General features: G+C 38.9%; 2 protein-coding genes across 2 annotated transcripts; one reads left to right on the top strand and one right to left on the bottom strand.

Moving 5' to 3' along the window:
* Nucleotides 1-240: 240 nt before the first annotated feature.
* prdx3 (peroxiredoxin 3) lies at nucleotides 241-5786 on the top strand. The gene is made up of 7 exons (XM_030442045.1): nucleotides 241-370; nucleotides 2782-2890; nucleotides 3816-3957; nucleotides 4142-4277; nucleotides 4496-4599; nucleotides 5179-5344; nucleotides 5605-5786. The coding sequence occupies exons 1-7, from the start codon at nucleotides 335-337 to the stop codon at nucleotides 5653-5655; spliced, it is 744 nt and encodes a 247-aa protein (XP_030297905.1). The 5' UTR covers nucleotides 241-334; the 3' UTR covers nucleotides 5656-5786.
* Nucleotides 5787-6056: 270 nt separating this feature from the next.
* On the bottom strand, nucleotides 6057-18538 carry tm9sf3 (transmembrane 9 superfamily member 3). Its single transcript, XM_030442042.1, has 15 exons — nucleotides 18332-18538; nucleotides 17132-17327; nucleotides 16878-17000; nucleotides 14534-14694; nucleotides 14368-14445; nucleotides 13787-13918; nucleotides 13410-13576; nucleotides 12715-12809; nucleotides 12464-12594; nucleotides 11475-11614; nucleotides 10602-10670; nucleotides 10368-10514; nucleotides 9403-9486; nucleotides 9206-9282; nucleotides 6057-7692 (listed from the first exon to the last, which is right to left on the bottom strand). Exons 1-15 carry the CDS (start codon nucleotides 18422-18424, stop codon nucleotides 7625-7627), a joined length of 1761 nt encoding a protein of 586 aa, XP_030297902.1. The 5' UTR covers nucleotides 18425-18538; the 3' UTR covers nucleotides 6057-7624.
* Between the last annotated feature and the right edge of the window lie 1463 nt (nucleotides 18539-20001).

Raw genomic sequence — 20001 nt, 5'->3', positions numbered from 1 at the left:
GCCTATTCTTTTTTCATTGCTTGAAAAACATAAAAATGGAACAATTTTCTTGCCAACCTGCTTTCCCGACCTCAGTAATGACTCGTATTAATTTCCTCCTCACACGGGGGCACATGAAGGCAGCACGATAGCTTCCTTTTTTTGTGAACCTTTAACAGTCTTTTCTTTTTAATGGTGATGTCTTGTGTTTGAAGAATCAAGTTAACCTTATATTATACAGGTGAGTTATTTTATTTTATTTCATTGATATAGTTCTGTGAAAAGATTGGCGTGGAGCACGTGGGTAAATGACGTAGTGACCTGCTCAAGCCGCCCTCTTCTGTCATAATCCAAAATGGCAGCCACCATTGGAAGATTGCTCAGGACTTCTGTAAGTGCAACTTCTCCCAGCACGACACTACATGTTCTCTCGACGCTCTTTTGCCTCAGTTTAGAATAATTCACCAGTAATTAACTCGTGTCGGTAGCAGGTATTGATTAATAAGTCAGCTGCGCACTGAGGCGCTGTCATGTCGTGTGTGTCGCACATTTGAACCAGACGACCAACTGACACTGGTGACAAACCTGTGGTCCGCGGCCTCTGTGGAGACCTTTTCTGCAACAATATGTCAAAATGTGTACGGTGTAAAAGGGTTTTCATGGTTTGTGTGCAGGCATCTTGTTTTTATTATGAGGGAAACTGCAGGTTTATGCTATGGAAGTAAACACAACAGCAGTCTAATAGCACAGTGTTGTATAAAGTGCCCAGAAGTCATTTTTGAGTAAGAATGTCAAGATATCATGTTCAAATATTATTTTGGTAAAAGGGAAAGTCACTCATACAAATAGAACCTGAGTGATAAAGAATCTGATGTCAAATGTACTTTAGTATCATAGGTAATTTTATAGCAACAAAATTAACTTAGTAAGTAGTAAACTATACATATTTTTACATGTATGCATACATATACCGTATGTACACTATGGGCGGATTGATTATCAGCCTGTACTATTATCAGATCCGAGATTGGGCATTTTTCTGGTTATTGGAAGCAGTGTCTTTTTTTGTTTTTTTGAGACGTATTGATGTAAGTTTATTTAAAGATCCACTCACATGGCTTTCATGCAGCATATATCCTGCAAAGTAACTAGTAACTCAAGTTATTATATTAATGTAGTGGGTAAAAAGTACAATATTTGCCTACATTAAGATATTTTGCGTACCTCAAAATGTTACTTTCGTAAATGCACTTAGTTATATTCCGTCACTGTAAAAGCATAACGTTCAGTATTTTCAGTATGAACAATTTGTGCAATTTTACAGTTTTTGTCTTCAGCAGTTTCTATCTATAAAACCACACACACACAACACACACACACACACACACACACCCCCCCCACACACACACACACACACACACACACACACACATTGTATGCCATTAATGATATCGATAGAGTTAAGACTACAGTTACCAACACAGTGGACCTTTAACACAGGCCTTTTTTCCCACACTACAGTAATACAAGCACAGGTGTAATTTAATACACAGAACGATGGCTAAATTAAATTTCCCTGCTTCAGTTTCGGGCTCAAGTATTTTGCATGATGGCTCACTGTGCTGGCTGATGTAGAGGCTTGAGTAGAACAGAGCACTTATTAATGTTAGTAGTGACACCTAGGCTTTTTTCGAGCTATGAGGAAACAAAATGTCTAATGTGAAAATCTATTCAAAACACAAAGTTGGTAAACTGATACGCTTAAAATGAAAAATTAGAAATCAAAGTTAATGTCCACAAGTAATGAGCATTAACAAGATGTAGCATTTAAATGTAGGAAGTCATTGCAGTAGTTAATCTGTCTATAAGAACTACTCGGCAGAAAACACGCAGCAGAAATGTGTGATTATTTTGTATTTCCCTCACAAACACAACTCTACATCTGACCTGCAGGAAAAACATGTTGTGCAGTGTTAGACACTTTGATCTAGTGTGCTTCAGTCCTCTTCCTCACAGCAACTAGTGCTGTCACAGTGGGTATTTTGCCCCTGGCAGCTGAAAAACACCTGCTTTGATTTCAGTCTGAGTATTTTCTGTGACCCGTCTTAAATGGGAAGATATTACTTTTCTTGCCTGAAGGTGGTTCATGTTTGCATGACAAAACTGCAGACTGTGACGGCTCTGCACTACAATTATAATGACACAGGGGGCATCTCCTTCCAACTAACTCCAAAGCTACACGTCTTGGACATGAATTAATGATAATCAATGACAAAGCTGCTTCCAAATTAATTATTCATAACACAGGATCCAAAACAAGTTCAATGTAGTTGTAGAAATGTTGTGGATATCCTGTTGAATTTGAAATATATTGCATTTGAAGCATATTCTTTTAGGTTTGACCGGCTCAGCATGTCACTGATGTCTCTGACAAAGGGTGGAGAACCTGTTAGACTCAAACTGTCTATTGCATCATCCACCGCCTCATTTGCAGATCACTAAACATTCAATAATGTTTCTGAACAAACCCTGCCATTTAGATTCTGTAGTGAAAGCAGCAAAAGAAATCACAAAAATTACCAGAGGACATGTTTTCCCTTCATGGAGGATGAGTTCCACTGTTTACTTGAGACTTGGATTTATTTCTCAAAGCTTTAAATCTGCATTGACATATTTTTACAATACGTCAGGCTTCATGTTGCGGGACACCAAACATGGCTAGCTGACGTGCTTACCAAAACAGCCTAGAAGTTCAGTTTATTAGTGGATTACTCATTAAGAATTGATGTCTTTTCTTTTCAGGCAAGGGTTGCAGCAGGAGGGTTGAAAGTAGCAGCCTGTCAGCATGGAGCATCTGGAGCTGCGAGAGCCTTCACTGGTCCTGCACTTCAGAGAGCCTGCTTCTCTACCAGTGTGTACAAACAACTAGAGTCGGAGACTTTACAGTTGGATTCTGATAAGATGGCTAGAGCATAAATTATTAATCGATTGACTTAAAAAATTAATCTCCAACTGTCATAATAATCGATTGATCTGTAAAGTGAATATCTTTTTGTTTTGGACTGGGCTCTGGGAGGTTGTGATGAGCGTTTTTCATTAATAACTGATATTTATCGACCAATTGATTCCTCAGTTAAATGAGAAAATGATTGACAGATCTGAATTTTTTTCTCAAAACTGTTTCAGTCAAAAGGTTGCACTGAAACAGCTTTTTCCTCTGTAGATTGCCCCAAAAACTAGGAAAATGTTTGTGAAATGGGGTATTCACTCTTCAGTGATGGGGTTTTTAAAGCACATCCTCACATTATAGCTGGACAGTAATATCACACTCTTGTTTTTTTGTCATTGAAATGGAAAACAGTATGCCCTATCATATATGAAATCGACATAAGGGCAATGAATCTTCAGAAGAAAACTGTCCAAAAAACCCTTCTCTTACTTAATTTGATAGTTTTTATAGGTAGTTGATATGATATGGTTGTATAATCACAAGTATTGTGCAATAAATATTGATATTGTTTATTTAGTACTGTACAGTGAGTCAAGCTGTTAAAAAAAGGGGAATTTTGAATAGATTGCTTGCCCCATTTTTCAAGCATTTCTGTTTCCCTGTAAATAGTTCCTGACATTGAATAAGATAAATACTGAACATGTTGTCCATGTGGATGAATGTTTTTATATTTAGAAGGGGGGTCTGCAGAAGCTTAAGTGTCTTTATGTCTTAAGTGTTATCCTCACTTAAGACATAAGTGAGATAGTTTGAGATATCTAGAGTTTTCACTACGCTGTCACAAATAGTATGAAGGAATAAACCTTGTGTGACTTCTCTGTATCAGGCACTTCCAGATGGGCCCCTGCTGTCACTCAACCTGCTCCAGATTTTAAGGCCACTGCTGTCCTCAACGGGGAGTTCAAGGAGATGAGCCTTGCTGATTTCAAGGGCAAATACCTGGTCCTCTTCTTCTACCCGCTGGATTTGTAAGTACACACATAGTAACATGATGGCTTTCCCTACCTGTGATTTAAATGTATGCTGAGTAAGCCACTGTTGATTAGCAGGAGAAGTTCCCCCCATCACTCTGTGCTTTGTGCTCATCTCGTCAGTGTTCTGACGCTTCACTCACAGTGGCTTTTATTTCTCTCTCCATTTGTCGTATCGCAGCACCTTTGTGTGTCCAACAGAGATCATCTCATTCAGCGACAAGGCCAGTGAGTTCCATGACGTTAACTGTGAGGTGGTTGGTGTGTCGGTGGACTCTCACTTCACCCACCTGGCATGGATCAACACCCCACGCAAGGTACTGTCCCACATTTAATCTTAGTCTCAGACAAACGGTGAGGGGTTCAACTAGAGTTTTTTTCATTCATCCTTTTAATGAGGGCCGTCAAGGAGTCTTTAGTAAATGACTGAACTGAGAGTAATATACTTTATTAAAAGCATTGTTAATAACAGTATGGGCAGTAGTAATTGTGTCAGCGTTAATCTAACAGGTATTGTTTCACGGTGTTTTATCAGACTGGAGGTTTGGGCCACATCCACATCCCCCTACTGTCCGACCTCAACAAGCAGATCTCTAGAGACTACGGGGTGCTGCTGGAGGGTCCTGGCATCGCACTGAGGTGGGCTCACTGTGAACTCTTAAGGAAATATCTATGAAAAATACAGACAACACAAACCTGTAGAAGGTGTGATAAGGCCCCGAAAGGAGTCATCGCCCAACTACTGGTAAAGTTAAAACCCTGTGTCCAATCCAGATGTTCTCCAAGTAAATCAGAATCAGAAATATTTTAATAATCCCAGGGGGAAATTATTTGAATTATTATTAATTATTAAATTATCTTTATTAAAGTATAAAGATGTTGACCATATGTGACATTTGTTGAACTTGCAGTGTCAGCGTAGTCATCACTTACTCACACCCAGTGTCAATTGAAGATCACGCTCTAAATATTTGTATAAAAATGATGGTTGATTTTGGAACGTTTTGTCCCAGCAGCAGCACACTAAGAACAGAATTCACCCTGGAGATGCTCGTGTTCATTTTTGTATACATAATGATTGCATATAATTTTTTTATAGCATATTTTATTATCAGTTTCTTATTGTCCCATTAGGCAAACTTCACATTTTTTTTTGTTATATAGAACTTCATGAAGGTGCTTGATAACTTTTTTGCTATGCTATTAATGTCCTTCCAGGGGTCTGTTCCTCATTGATCCAAACGGTGTGGTGAGGCACATGAGTGTTAACGACCTGCCGGTGGGCCGTTGTGTAGAAGAGACGCTTCGTTTGGTGAAGGCGTTCCAGTTTGTTGAGACGCACGGCGAGGTGTGTCCGGCCAGCTGGACCCCCGAGTCCCCAACGGTGAGTTCTTTCAACCTCTGATGCACAAACACTGTATCTTTTATTGTCCGTCTAGTACTCAAGTGTTCCTGTTTTTTTCTGTCAGACTTCATTTTACTCACAGTTTAAAATGTTTGTTTACTTTGTGATCCATCAGTAGACTGTGTGTGTGTCCGGGATCTGTTAACCGAAGAAATTCATGTGCATTAGGTACATTAGTATTTTATAGGACAGTCTCAGTAGAAAACTATTTTTTTAATGTGTAACTGTTTGTTTTTCAGATCAAACCAACTCCAGAAGGATCCAAAGAGTACTTTGAAAAAGTCAACTGAAGAAGTTCACAACTCTCACCTAAAATAGTGACAAGTCAAAAAATAATTGTACTTTTAGTTTACAGTTCATAAGTTGTATTTACTCATACACACCTGAATACTCTAATAAATATGTTCTTTATAAATGCCAACTCTTTGTTTTGATTAATCTTCCAGATGGTGGTGTGAGCAGAGGTTCAGGCTGCCTGACCTGAAACTCCTTTAATTGTTCATGGCTGTAATTTGTTCTTGTCTGATTATCTTGATTTAACCTCACCTTCCATTGAAACTCTGAATAAAACAGACACTGAACTGTACTGCTGTATGGTCCTGTGACCCACACCTACAGTACATCCACATGTATGGGCTTATCTAATAATTAAGTTAAATATTTACCCTCAAAATCAGGACCACACTTAATAACCCCTGTACATAAACATGTTTATTTTCTCTTTTTACAGCAAGTTAATATGCAGGTTCAAAATGTCTAATCAGACATTGGTACACAACATGAGGTGCCAAAATCAACTTCAGTGGGGGAGAACTGGAAATTAGAAAAAAAAAAAAGGCATTGCCACTTCTCATACAAGTAGGGTACATACTGTATTTACACAAAATGGGAGGGAAAGCGTTTGAAACACTCCGCAGCACTGTGTGTGGTTATGAAAACATCTAGTTTTTAAGTGTACATAAACTTCACTTTGTACAGTATGTTTGCGGAAACAAAGCAATCGCCTCATTCCTTCTGACATTCACAAATGATGTTTCAGGTTAGGCAACAGAAAGAACATGAGGGAAATGGCTTTACCAGAAGATGAAGAGCCTTTTAAAGCTTTAAATAATATATGAAGTCAAAATAAGAAGAGCAGGCCTACGAGTCATCAAAATGTACCTTTTTTACATTTTGAAGACGGAAAAATAAAATAAAGACCTGACAGCGCTGACTAAAGTGAAATTTGATGAGCAGATGGTTTGGTGAAAACTTCATGCAATTTCAGGCAAGATGTAACAGCGCCACCAGCCCCATCCCAAGCACCAAAAAAAAAGTAACAAATCAAAATCTCCTTTTTTTTGTTTGTTTTGTTTTTAACTGAATGATTCATTAAAAAAAAACAAAAAAAACACCCTGTAGTAAATCTGTACAACGAAAATACATTTGGGATCTACATCTAAAGGTACATTATTAAGGTTATATACACTCCCCCCCAGCCATATATTATCTTTACAAGTAGACTTCATTCAAACCCAAACATTAAGAAAACCCCGACAGAACGGGGAAATGGGATCACATCAAACATCCATTAAAAATCGTTTCTAACTGTACCTCAACCGTCGATCAGTCCCTCTGTTCTCGTCTGTACAGTAAACTACAGCAGGACTAAAATCTCTCATCAACTGGATGGATTGCTACTGTAACAGGGAATTAATCGTCAAAATGGGGGAATGATTCTGGAGTGATGACAGATTTTTTTTCTTTTTTATATCTTTGCGCAGTGGAAGTAAATCAGAACAGACTGTACGGTGTAGTAACGAGTGACTTCAAGAATACAAAATAGAAATCGGAAACACGGGCACAAACCCAACTCTCCAATTTTCTGACACAATAGAACAAAGGCTTTCAATACACTTAGGCCTCTTCACTGAAGAGAGCTACACTATTCCATCAATAAACATTTATGTTCTCTGGTCTCAGGTGGGACTGGGTTGGAAAACAGAAGCCTTATCAGCCTTAAACATTTGCCCCCAACGTTTGTTTGAAAGCAACTGATAAAAACAGAACCTTGTGTGTTTGATATCTCTTCCGCACATTTGCTCTTTGAGTTGCGGCGTTGAAACTCATTCAGAAAATGGAAAAACTACATTGTACAAAGTGAGATTCTCACAATCTCTTTGCAAGAAAGAAAAAATAATAAAGAATGACTTGTGCCCGCCGTCTTTCAGGATACACGTAGGCAAATCCTTTAATATCCCTGTGTTGCTGCTTTGTTTCTTAGTCAATTTTCACATTTGTGTAGATCTTCCTCACAAAGGCACTTGTTCCCATGTATCCAACGGCACCTGGAACAAGTAAATGTGTTCTGTGAGTTTCTCTTAGCAGCTGCAGGTATCACACCCTCACTCTCACTTTCCAGGTCAATTCATCACAGGACAAAATGATTACTGGTGAAGTTGTATCAAATAAATCACATCCTGCTTCCACAAAATAACCTGTCAGACATCCAACAAACCCAGGAGGCACCATTCAGAAGTGAGTGCAGATTAGAGATGGCTTTAAGGTGGCAGCCTTGGCTTATTACTTTCAAGCTGAAGAATGAGTTGGGCCTGCAGCTGATGAGGAAAAGTATTCAACTTCACTTAAAGCTGAAGTGGAAAAAATGTGCAGGCTGCCTGAAAAGACATCAGGCTTCATGCAACAACTAAGTGTAGGGAAAAGATTTGTTCCTCTTTAATTTTATTTACATCATCATATACAAATTATTCTTCATATTTATACTGTGCATCTATCTATCTATCTATCTATCTATCTATCTATCTATCTATCTATCTATCTATCTCCATCTATATCTATCCATCTAATTATCTTACATTAATTCATCTACCACTCAATCTCTTTCCCCCCCCCCCATCTGCTTCTGGCTGTTAAGCTGCTGTTAACAAGTTAATTTTCACCACCGCAGGATCAATAATGTTTTATCTGATCTGGCACATTCAAGAGAAGTTGTAGTATTCATTTATATTTAGAGTTTGGCTCTAGAATGTGCATTCTGCCTTTCTCTATTGCAGGAATTAAATAACAATCAAAATAAATCTGGAGTTTAAAAGGTGTCAGAGAAATTAACTAAAATAAAGATAACTACAATTAAACTCGATTCTATATCAAAATTCTGTTCCTCATTTTATCATCATTATGTTTGGCTAATTTACTGAAAGGTGTGAAGGTCACTGTCCAGAGGAGCGTCCTGTGCAACAACACCTGCTGTTCAACATATCAACATGTGAAACCAGTCGTTGCTTTGGCACCTGCATCAATATTTTCAAATTTCTTCGTTTTCCCTGTGACTACTAACACTGCTACATGTGTTGAGTTTCCATCTGCTGATGTCTGGCAGCAGGACTTCTTTCTTCTGTGAACAAACCCTTGTTTATGCTCATGAATAAATCTTAACGAACCATCCTTACTAATCCAGGCAGTATTAATCAAGTAAGCCATTTACCACAAATTTGTGCAGTTAGTCTCACCTTATAGAGGCAAACCACATTGATTAGGGTACGAGGTTTAAGATAAGAAGAATCAATTGCCTCGCTCTACACTGCACCAAAACCAACCTCTGCATTTAAGCCAATTAGTCACATTGATTGATTCAATCACATTCGTTCTGTGACTAAAAGTCTAATTAACTGAGGAAGTTGTGGAAGTATACTCAAAGTCTTTATTACTGCAAATTTGGAGTTGATAAAACCTGAATTTCAATGACCACAAAGCTTTGTTAGTTCCTATAGTTCAGAACAGCCAGAGATATGATATACTGTATATATAGATTTGATTTAAATGAATAGACAGCGGACTCACCACACATGATTCCTAGGGCAGTGCTGAACACAGCCATGTAGCCAAAGTAGAAGGATGTCTGAAACAGACCGTACATCCTGAAACACAACAGGATAAGACAACATGTGAGAAATGGATTGGAGTTTTATGACATTTTATTGCCCTTACTGGGGCTGTTTTTTATGAGGCTATGTGTTAAATGAGGTATGAATACTTACTTAGTTTTGAAGAAGTAATAGTAAAAGGAGTACATGTAAACATAAACAGCAGTGGATGCAGCGGAGAGGAAGCTTGTCCATTGCCTAAAAAACAGAAGAAAATAAAACAGTTGGAGATTTAGGGAGCTCACTGTAGGTTTACAGCACGTCCTAAATATTCTGAAATGCTGAACACAGGGTTCTGAACACCGTTTATTGACCAAAATATAAAAAGCTTCATAATTCCAAAATTGTTAATATAAATGTTGTGAAATATCATGTTTACAGAACTCCTTGATATACTCACAGCGGTCAGTATATAGTGTTACCATCTATTTTACCAGCTGTTCATATCAACTTTGACTGTATGTTTTGATTATTACTATTAAATTCTCACCAATTTTGACAACAGGAGACAACAAACAATTATGCCGATCGATCGATCGATAGATACTTTATTTATCCCAAGGGAAATTCAGTGATAAACAGGATCGAGACCATTCCAATATTAAAAGATTGAGTGATTGTGTAGTTCATTGATTCCCACAGTGTGGGTTGCAGCCCTGTGGTGGGTAATGAAGGTACTGCAGTAGGGCTGCAAAAGGTCATTTACAATAAATAAATGAATAAATGAATAAAGCTTTTTATTTTCAATTTTGTAATTAAGTTTGAAATTACCATAACATATTTATGATTACTTCTTTACAATTAAAAAAAAAGTGATCAGAACTGATTAAACGAGCAAGTTAATCAACATGTTATTCTTTATTTATCTGTGTTGAATTCTCTATTTCTAAAAGAAAATAGGGTGGGCCTAAGAAGATTTTCCCATTTTAATGTATTTGAAGTCAAGCATATTCCGAACATATCAGATACAAATAACCGTTTCCAAACTTTCAAGACTTCGTTCGAACTCTGCAAAAGAGATTACCACACAAGAAGTCAAAAGTCAGTGTCATACAATGGCAAAACATGACTACACTCACCATCTGTAGTCCTCAGCGTTGAGCAGGAAGTACGTACACACGATGGTGACGCACACGGTCACGATGCACAGGATGACCAGGACCAGCATCATGAAGCCGTACACATAGTAGATTTTGTAGGCCCAAAAAGATGTGAAGATGAAGTACCTGAAGAACGAGGAGCAACGACATGTCACCGGCTGCTAAGATCCTCTCACCACACAGAAACCCCCCAGTACAACAGCAAAGACTTACATTTCAATGAAAATGGACCCAAATGGAAGGATTCCTCCGAGGCAGACGATGACAGCCGGCTCCATGAACCTGAATGAGCACAACAAACAACATGAGTATGACTGTTTACTGTCAAGGTTCCACATCAAATTTCCTCCTCCAGGGCAAAGATATGTGACTTATTGTGTTCAGAGAAGGAAAAAGGTAAATGTGGACACAACTGGGGAAACTCAAGCAAAGTCTGACATTAGCCTCAAGATACATCTACCATTTCCTGTTGGCAGCTGGCCACAGTGTTTGGCAGAAGGTTGTAAATGTTAATGCACTCACAGCTTATTGCTTTGCCATTTTTCATTCAGTTTGTGCAGACAGCAAAACCATTTTCTACTTCAGACCTGATGTCTAACACTCAAGACACCAGCCCTACAACACAAAGCATTCATTTCATGTATGAGGAACTATGACTTCCTCACTGCCCACCAGTCAGTCATTACACTTCCTCCTACAGCCATGAACACAACGTATGCCATCATGTTTAATTGCTGCGCAGTGGTGCAGAGCTGCTTACCTCATCAACACACTTTGACCTATCTTATGTATCTAATCAGTTTAGCATATAAAGCATGTATTAGTATTTTCAAAACATCTTATTTTCTCGCAGCAGGTCATAGTCCCTGACAACCTCATTCATTTGTTTTGTTTTGATGTTTGTTACTGTATTTTTTTTACTTAACAGTAGATGTTTCTTGATGGGAGATATCTAGCTCTTAGTGTAACCTGCCACTTTCAACGTGCACATACAAACTGCCTCCAACTTGACTCCAGCGTCACCAAGGCAAATTCCTCAACATCTTGTAAACCCAGGGAAAAACGTGCCTGTTGGGACACACTTACCACTTCTTCTCTGGGATTGGTCGCGGCACAGCATTCACTCGGCAGGGGAAGTTTGGCTGCCCGGACAGATTCCTCCCCAGAATTGTCCCAACAAGGTTCAGTGGCAGGATGACAAAGAAGCAGATACAGCAGACAGCAACCTTGGGGAGACAAAAATGAGTCATATTTGGTGATCTGTGTTTACAGCTGACATCAAGGCATTTTCAGATCCACCATCAGTTATCTCTAGTGTCCTCTGACTTTGACCAGGATTTTTTTATTCAGCTCGAAGCCATTTAATAAAAAGGTTTTGGATCTCATGATTCATAATTTTTTTAATTAATGCTCATCATCTAATCTAGGTACAAATGACACTAGTGTTCATTATATTAGAGAAATAATGAACACAGAAGCTCATGGTTATGATCAGCTTAGATTAAAAAATATTTTCCATTGTTTGATGAAACAAGTTTGCTTGATGCAGTTACAACATGGTTTAACTTCAAGATGGTTACTTGACACTTAAGATTTAACATATGTCGTGTAGACGGACACAGAAAACTTGAGTGGTATGTCGGGCCAACAAACAGCGGTTTGTGATTAACTGAAGAGTTTTCATGGAAAGCGTTTGTGCTTTTCTTTGAAATTACTGTTTAGTTTGGAAACATCCGCACTATATGCAGAAATAACCTCAACAGAATTGAAAAACTGCATCCAGTTCTGGGAGCCAGTGTCATGTGGAATGTGTTTAATGTTATGTGATTTTTAATGTTCTTCAGATGAACCAAAGGATAATCTTCTGTCCTGAAATATCGGAATACATTTTCAATGATTTATACAATGTGGGACGCAGTTTAAATACTTTCTACCCTACTCTCATTACTTCAGCTGTCTATACACTCAACCACTGATTACTCTATAATCATGAGCACGGGCTAATAGATAAACTCAAGCTGTGGACTCAGATGTTCTTCATAACTCTGTGGTTTTTAGGGAGATGTCAAACCTACCATGGTGCCAAATGGGATGGCTCTGGAGGCGTGGTAGTAGATAGCGATGAAGTTAATGAAGAAGGCCGTCCCACACACCATAGCTGGGATCATAAAGGCCCCAATGAACATCTGTTTAATCCATCTTCTGCCTGTATTATTCAGACAAATCAAACAGAATAATGTGTGAAATTTAGAATTGCTTTTTCAGAGGACATATCAATCCAAGATTTCATATCCAGGAAGGACAGAATGTGAAGCATTTTTATTACCTCCTTGTTTTGCATACAAGCTGCCCCCAAAGTAGCCATTGACTGGGGAGGTGGCAGCGTACACAAAAATGGCTGTGCTCAGCATAGATCCTCTCCTGCAGAGAAAAATTATACGTGTAAGGGCTTGTGAAGTCTCAGTGTCTGGGCTTCTTCTCCTTGCAACTGGCATTTCACACTTGCAGTGTTTTTTCGACACCCATCAGAGATGCAAAGTTTAGGCAATTTCATTCCAACAAAATCAAATCCATACTATGGCTGATAAATTGCTGAAATGTCATAATTGATTAATCGTTAACAGCCCCAACACTCATGTCTAATCATACATTTTTATTTATTTTTTTTAAAGATTTTTTTCTGGAATAGACACCTTTATTAAGCAGTGGGCAGATAAGAAATATGGGAGAGAGAAGGGGATGTGACATGCAGCAAAGGACCTCCAGCTGGAATCGAACCGGGGTCGGCTGCGTATATGGCATGCACTCTAACCACTCGATCACCTGCGCGCCCTAATCGTACATTTTTGCTACATTCTAAGATCAAAATAAAAGTTTTCCCTATGAAATAGGACATTTTATTTCTTTCTATGAGAGGAGAAGTATTTGATACAAGATCAATTAGAAGTGGAGTTAAAGAAACACAGCTATTTTACTAACTTGGAACTTAATCCAAAAATACTATATCTACCAATTACTCACTCTGTGTACAGATCCTCAACCATAGCAACAATGATGACGATGAGGGAGACAGAGAAGATCTGGCAGCCGGAGCCGATGAGCGAGGAGAATATAAGTGGATGGCTCGATGGCCGAAACACGTCGCCGTGAACCTGCTTCCAGCCATACTCATCTCCCAGGTCTCGATCCTGATGGTACAGTGACAAAATGCAAAAATTAGACTGAATTTTGTCATACAGGCTGAATTTTGTCATACAAGGCTGCACAGGATCAGAAACTCTTGGCACAGTCTATTACTTTTATGGACAGTCCAGTCCAAACAAAGATGGAAACCCTACAAATGTTATCTCATATTCAATGTGTACAAGACGAAACTGAAGTGTCAAAAAAAAAGGTACCATGTCATCCATTTCCTCCTCTTTACTGTATCTGGCGTAATCCTTTCTTAGTGTTCTCATCAGAATCATGGACACCAGACCGACCAGGAAAATGACCATCATGAAGGAGTTGAAGATGGAGAACCAGTGAATCTAAACAAGTAAAATCAACTGTTATTGTAAGTAACCTTGTTATTCGGTTGAATACATCAGAACAGAATGTAATAAATATTAAAAACGTAAATAAAAACAAGATGTAGTTATGTAGAAACATTTCAGTTTCAGTTCAACACTCCATTTTTTAAATCCCTGCTCCCAGTGGCCTCAGACTCGCTGTACAAGTCAGGGCATGAAACATACTTTTTTTTAACCCACTGGCTGTAGTAGCTTATGCATTTCAAAATTCAGACTTTTGAATCAGTCAAAGTTCCTCTCAGAAAATTCCTGGCTGGATTCCTGCCACAACGGCAGGAGGAGTGAAAGAGTCAGCCAAAAGTTACCAGGCGGGTCAATTACATTGTGCTACCACTGCACGAGGGCTCACTTGTGCCTTTGGAGAAGTAACACAAATGTATGCTGTTACAACAACCACCGGCACTCACCCTGTGCTGAAAGAAGGATGGATCGAGGTACTTGTCAAATCTGTCCTCAAACTTCACATCTGATTTCTTCCACTTCACCTGTGATAGGAAAGGGTTTATTAACATTCTTATATTAATTAACACATTAACATGATCCTGGGCCCCTTGATATTAATGAAGTACTCACTGAATACGACATTGCGATTCTCGTGTTTGGCACGAGTCTGACTTTGCCTTCACTGGTCAGATTTACATCAACAATTCTGTTGCCATTGAAGCCGATCTCCAGTTTCTTGTACGTCCACAGATAATGATCTTCTCCATTTTCATCAGCCTCACCAACAATGCCTTTAAAAGAAAATTGACATGCACTGAATTAGGGAATGGGTGTTTGCAGAGATGGTCAGATTGACAGCTGCAGACACTGAGCTTTTAAATACTAAAAAATGACCTATAAATTGGCGCACAGCATGAATACATTAGTCTATGCCTTAAAAAAAATATATCTTAAAAATACATTTGACCTTGCTATTTCAATTATTCATCAAATATGTGGCATCAAAATTTCACAACTAAAATTTATTCAGTAATCATTTCCAAAGGAGCTTACAACTGGCAGCACATCATTTATCCAAGTTCACAGTATAGGACATATTCAATAACTTGTGTTATCACTCACACCAAATATTCATGTTTACACCATTATCATTCTAAACTGGAGGCAATTTAACAAACACACACAAAATGAAAACCATCAACACAAGGACCTGGTCATTATATGATTGCACATACTTGAATCTATTATTTTTATTGTGAGTTGTTTAACAGATCTTGATTAACATTACGGATTCTCTGACTGTGAGGGCTGTGATGCACAGAGAAAATGAGTGAAGGGATCAAAACTCTTTTTCTTGACCATGTTTCTATATGTTGAGGGCATTAACTAAAGAGTAAACAGCCTGTACTGTTTGGTCACCATATGGTTAAATAACATTAATAATCAGGGAGCATAAATGCCATATAAAGGTCACTTTCTACACCGCCTTTTAACATTGTAACAGCATCATCTGTATTCATCTGTTATATTCAGTGGTTAGGCTTCAACTGGTATCAAAGTTTGTCCCTGCTGGCCACCACAAACAATCTCTTACTTTGTACAAATCAGTTAGAGGTAAAACAGTCCATCTCAATCAAGTCCAAACTGACTGCATCTTATTCTAAATCTGCATATTTACTCTCCTGTGTCACCACTGCATGGCTACATGACTAATGTAATGTTACTATAGAATGGTTTGTTATCCCTTGTGGAAACATGCACTATAGCAGACGTGAGGCCACAATAAAGCACAATCACTAACTGGAAACTCTTTACTTGTGTTTGCCTCTTTAAAAAGGAGTATCACACTGTATATGAAACTATGAAACATTTTCATTATTTTGGCTCACAAATTAATTTAGCAAGAAAATGTTTTTTCTAATAGATCAAACTTGGGCAGGTGAGCTGAATCTAATATAAGAAACTGTAGTAAGTGGTGCTGTGTGTGTGTGTGTGGTCAGAAAGAGATAAACTACAGCTGTGCTGTTTCTAAGCTAATAACATAAACCAAACATGTCATTGTCTCAGCCATGATAAGTGCACCACTTCAGTAACCACGCTGGCAAACCGGATATGAGGTCAAAGTCTATATTTATTTATTGTCTTAAAGTGAAGTATAAAGCATACAGCATGCAGAGTTGTCTTAGTAAATGTTGGTGCTCCACCCATCACATACAACAGCTGCCAACACAACTAAAGGAGTGGCAGTACTACCACGTATGAGAGCTTTAACATCAATAGCTGTAGTAAGTATCAATAGTGACAACCTCTAGAAGTCAGCCATGACAGTGGCTCACAAATACGCTCCTCAGCATTGAACAAGGCTGGAGAACTCCATGATTAAATTCGGCAACTAAAAACTTTTCTTTAGTTAACAGTTTAGGATGCTGGCATGTCACTAAGTTCAAGGCTTTATCTGATATAAAGCTTAAGTCATATATTTATACATCTTCAACAGTGCAGAAATTAGTGCATCACAATTAAATTTTGAAGTAACTACATTTCAATTCACAGAATTCTAAGATAACTGCTAATCAACGACAGCGCTGCACTGTTCAATCGATTCTGATCAGAAAGCACTCTGAATTGTTTCAATCATTACATGTACTGACTCGAGTGCCTTTTAGTAAGCCAGTTGATACACAGTTGTGTGTATTGTTACTCCTCTAGTAGTTTGGCCAAGGATCAATGGACAGTCCCACCTATGAATATGAACTGGTTTGACTTCTCTGATACCAAGATAACCACACTGAAACACAAGATGCCAGTGTCACTGCAAAACTTTGTATGAGGCTTAAGAGCCATCAAGAACAAAAGAAACTCATAACTGAGACAGAATGGAAGATGTTCAGAGACAGAAAATACTGGCACAATTCTCCAGATCATAGACAACTCACAACACAGACATATATTAAGATATATTAGTACCACTTACCCCAGATGGGCAGGTCGTCTATGTACATTTGGTACCAGTAGTGATTCTTTATGGCATAGACAAAGGCATCCCGTTTGGCCTTGTCCAGGTCAATTTCACAGTATGTTGTCTGCATGACTTCATCTGCACAGGTCATAAATACCACATTGTTCTTGTTAGATATAGGAACATGGTGTACTGGGAATAAAATACCTATGTGCTCTCATCAGTTCATATATGCTCAACAGGTGAAAGTCAGTGCAACTGTAAAATACCTTTGAACTTGATGTCCAAGCCGCTGAATTCGAGCTCCACTCCCTGCAGAGCCTCTCCGAGTGTTTCATGGTAATGACTGATGGTCTTCTTTGAGCCCGCACAGAAGGGCAAAGAGAAATACTTGTATGTCTCCTGTCGGTTGTGGTAAGGCCCCACTGTGTTCATCCATAAAACTACCTCCTCCTTATCTGTGTACTGCAAAGTAAGAACAAGTTCTGTTACTGTGAGGACTGGGGAGGCTTCACAGGTCCTTCAAGTCCTACTAGTTCGATATCCCTGGTATTTGTTATTCTACTAGAAAATAGTTAAGTTTCATTGCATGCCCCCCGCACACATTCATAACAACAGGTATATATATTTGATTTAGATAGTACACTTTAAAATATGCCTTGTGTAACGTAACGTTATCAACATACGTTTCCCCTCGAACTAATTAGTACGAAAAAGTGGTAGCCTCATCCAAATTCATGCAAACACATGAAAATGTAACACTTATCACTGCGTCAGAGAATCACTATAAGAAGTGGTACATGTTAACCATGTTTCGTTCAATTCCACATCTGTTTCCAACAACCTGACACTCCCCACGCATGGAACAGCTAGCTTATGTGAAAAAGACACTACCATCGCTCTTATTAACTTGTCAACCAGTTGTAATTAAGGCGTCTGGGGGCAGAAATACCGAGAGGCCCTGATGTTTAACCGGTGTTTCGGCATAATGTAAGGCTGGCTGATAAAAACACTCATTGTCACTTTGTAGAAATCGTGTTTGTCATGATTGCCTCGAGACTAGCAGCTTTAGTCGTCCATTGTGCGAGTAGTTTTTAATTTTGTTGACCAACTAACTAGCGCTAGCTAGTCTAACTTGAGCTCAGTTTCCGCCGGTGCTCAAGGAAAGCTTGTGAAGACCAGTGTGGAAGACGTGCTAACATGCTAGCAAGCAAGCGTTAGCCGTAAGCACTTAGGCCGATAAGTGTTGACAAGTTAGCTACACAATTCAAAGTCTATCTGTTTATTAGCTCACCGAACATCGATTAATAACACAATAGTCCAAGCCATGCACTCCGTCGCGTCTGTAATTGTGTTTTCTCGTATGAAGCTAGCCGTCACAGCTACAGCTAGCTGGTTACACAGAGCACAAACGTCCATTATTTTCAAGGCTCCCCCTTTTCAATCGGCCTCTCAAAACGCTGTCTTACCGTGTGTTCATGTTCATCTGCGTCGACAGGTAATAAAGAGCCAACTATAGCGAGAAAGGCCGCCGCTGCCACTTTCCACCTGGAAGAGCCCATTATTGTCGGAGAAAGTATGCAGAAGGATTGGGGATGTTAGCTTTGTATGGCTATCCCACCTTCTTCCTGGTTGTATGACAGAGGCAATTTTTAGGGATGCTTTCGTACGCATATGGCGTAAGCGCTTCACGATAACCAATCGCACGCACGCCTGATTGGCCGAATCAAGTCACGTGGTTCACGGCGTCCAGTCAGCGTGGAGAGCGATGGATCAAGCGGTGAGTAAAGAAACTCTGTCGGTGCATCGCCCGCAACCTTCAGCCACGTCATCCGACTGCCAAGACCGGAGCTTCAGCACACCTTTGACAGAGCTGGTGTATGAAACATGATCCACGTACACCACAAACAGGTCTTTTCACTGTGTGATGAGGCCTCCTACTTGGACTCAAATTGTCTGAACAATGTGTCACTTTACATGCATTGATGTGCAGTTTAAGGCATTCACACAACACCCTCAATCTTTCATTTCATCTGCTGGGATGTTGGTTTTTTTTACTTTCACACTTCTCTGGGGATAGTGCAGTTAACTTTATGCAACAGGTATAAAGTTAAGGAATACTAAGGTATATTAAAAACATGAGATACACCTCTCGCTAAATATATATATATATGAAGGCTTGAGTTTGTAAGCAATAAATAAAGTTGGTTACATTTCACTCATCAGAACAACAACAGCCACGTTTAATAAAGGGCCATGTTTGTTTTAGACAATGCTCCATCTACAGCAGCAGCTCAAAGGAATTCCAATGTCATTTCTATTTCAAGCAGTGGTGGCAGAGTAGAGTAGTAGTAAAACTACTGCACTCAAAATCTTACATGTCAGTATGAGGAAAAATGGTTACCCCTGTGTTAAAGGGGGACTATGTAGTCTTGAGGAAGAAACTCAAACTTAGATTTTGAATATTTACAATATTTCTAAGGTAATAATTCAAACTCAGCACTATATATTTTTTCCATAAGTGAATAAACAAGCTGTTCTCAGACTGTTTGAAGCTGGAAGGGTGGCAGGGTCCGCCAAATACAAACAAAGTAAAACAGTATGAAACTGGGTTGACCTTTAAGGTCAGTGTGTTTATTCAGTCATGCAAATGAAGAGAGTTTATTTTGTTTGTTTAGAACTCAAAAACATCTGTCTATGAAGAATTTTCCTTTCTGATTAAAATTTCTTCCCCAAAACTACATAGTGCACCTTTGATGTGCGTGTTACTGCTGTGGTTATGTAGGCTGTGCTGAACGTAACCACTTGATATACTGTTGCGGAGTTTAATCTACAACGATGCACACTTGTTTTATGTCTGTGTAGCTAACATGCTGACTTGTCTACTTAACATTCTGACTTTTGTCTGTCTAAATTACTCCACCTGCCTTCAACTGCCGCTAGGGACAAATAAAATGTTTTTTGAATTTAATTGAATTAAATCACATTCAGTGTTTGTACATTTACCCATTTTCTGTTCCAGCAGCATCACTGTCCTGTGAGAACAATTCATCATGAGTTCAGATAAAACAACCACTTTCAGTGTTTCAGTTTGAGAAGTAGGATTATTTCCCCACCCATAACAGGATTTAAAAAAATG

Source organism: Sparus aurata, chromosome 15, assembly GCF_900880675.1.
Source record: "Sparus aurata chromosome 15, fSpaAur1.1, whole genome shotgun sequence".
Taxonomy (NCBI): domain Eukaryota; kingdom Metazoa; phylum Chordata; class Actinopteri; order Spariformes; family Sparidae; genus Sparus; species Sparus aurata.
The sequence above is the reverse complement of the archived record's forward strand: the minus strand, read 5'-3'. Positions and strand labels throughout refer to the sequence as shown.

Bases quoted from the DNA above. Each gene is read 5' to 3' on its own strand.
- prdx3 (XM_030442045.1), top strand. From the start codon at position 335: ATGGCAGCCACCATTGGAAGATTGCTCAGGACTTCT. The intron at 2,891-3,815 runs GTGTGTACAAAC...TCTCTGTATCAG, and splicing joins GAGAGCCTGCTTCTCTACCA to GCACTTCCAGATGGGCCCCT. The intron at 5,345-5,604 runs GTGAGTTCTTTC...TTTGTTTTTCAG, and splicing joins GGACCCCCGAGTCCCCAACG to ATCAAACCAACTCCAGAAGG.
- tm9sf3 (XM_030442042.1), bottom strand. From the start codon at position 18,424: ATGGGCTCTTCCAGGTGGAAAGTGGCAGCGGCGGCCTTTCTCGCTATA. The intron at 12,810-13,409 runs GTGAGTAATTGG...TTTTCTCTGCAG, and splicing joins GTTGAGGATCTGTACACAGA to GAGAGGATCTATGCTGAGCA. The intron at 9,487-10,367 runs GTGAGTGTAGTC...TCTGTTTTTTAG, and splicing joins AACGCTGAGGACTACAGATG to GCAATGGACAAGCTTCCTCT.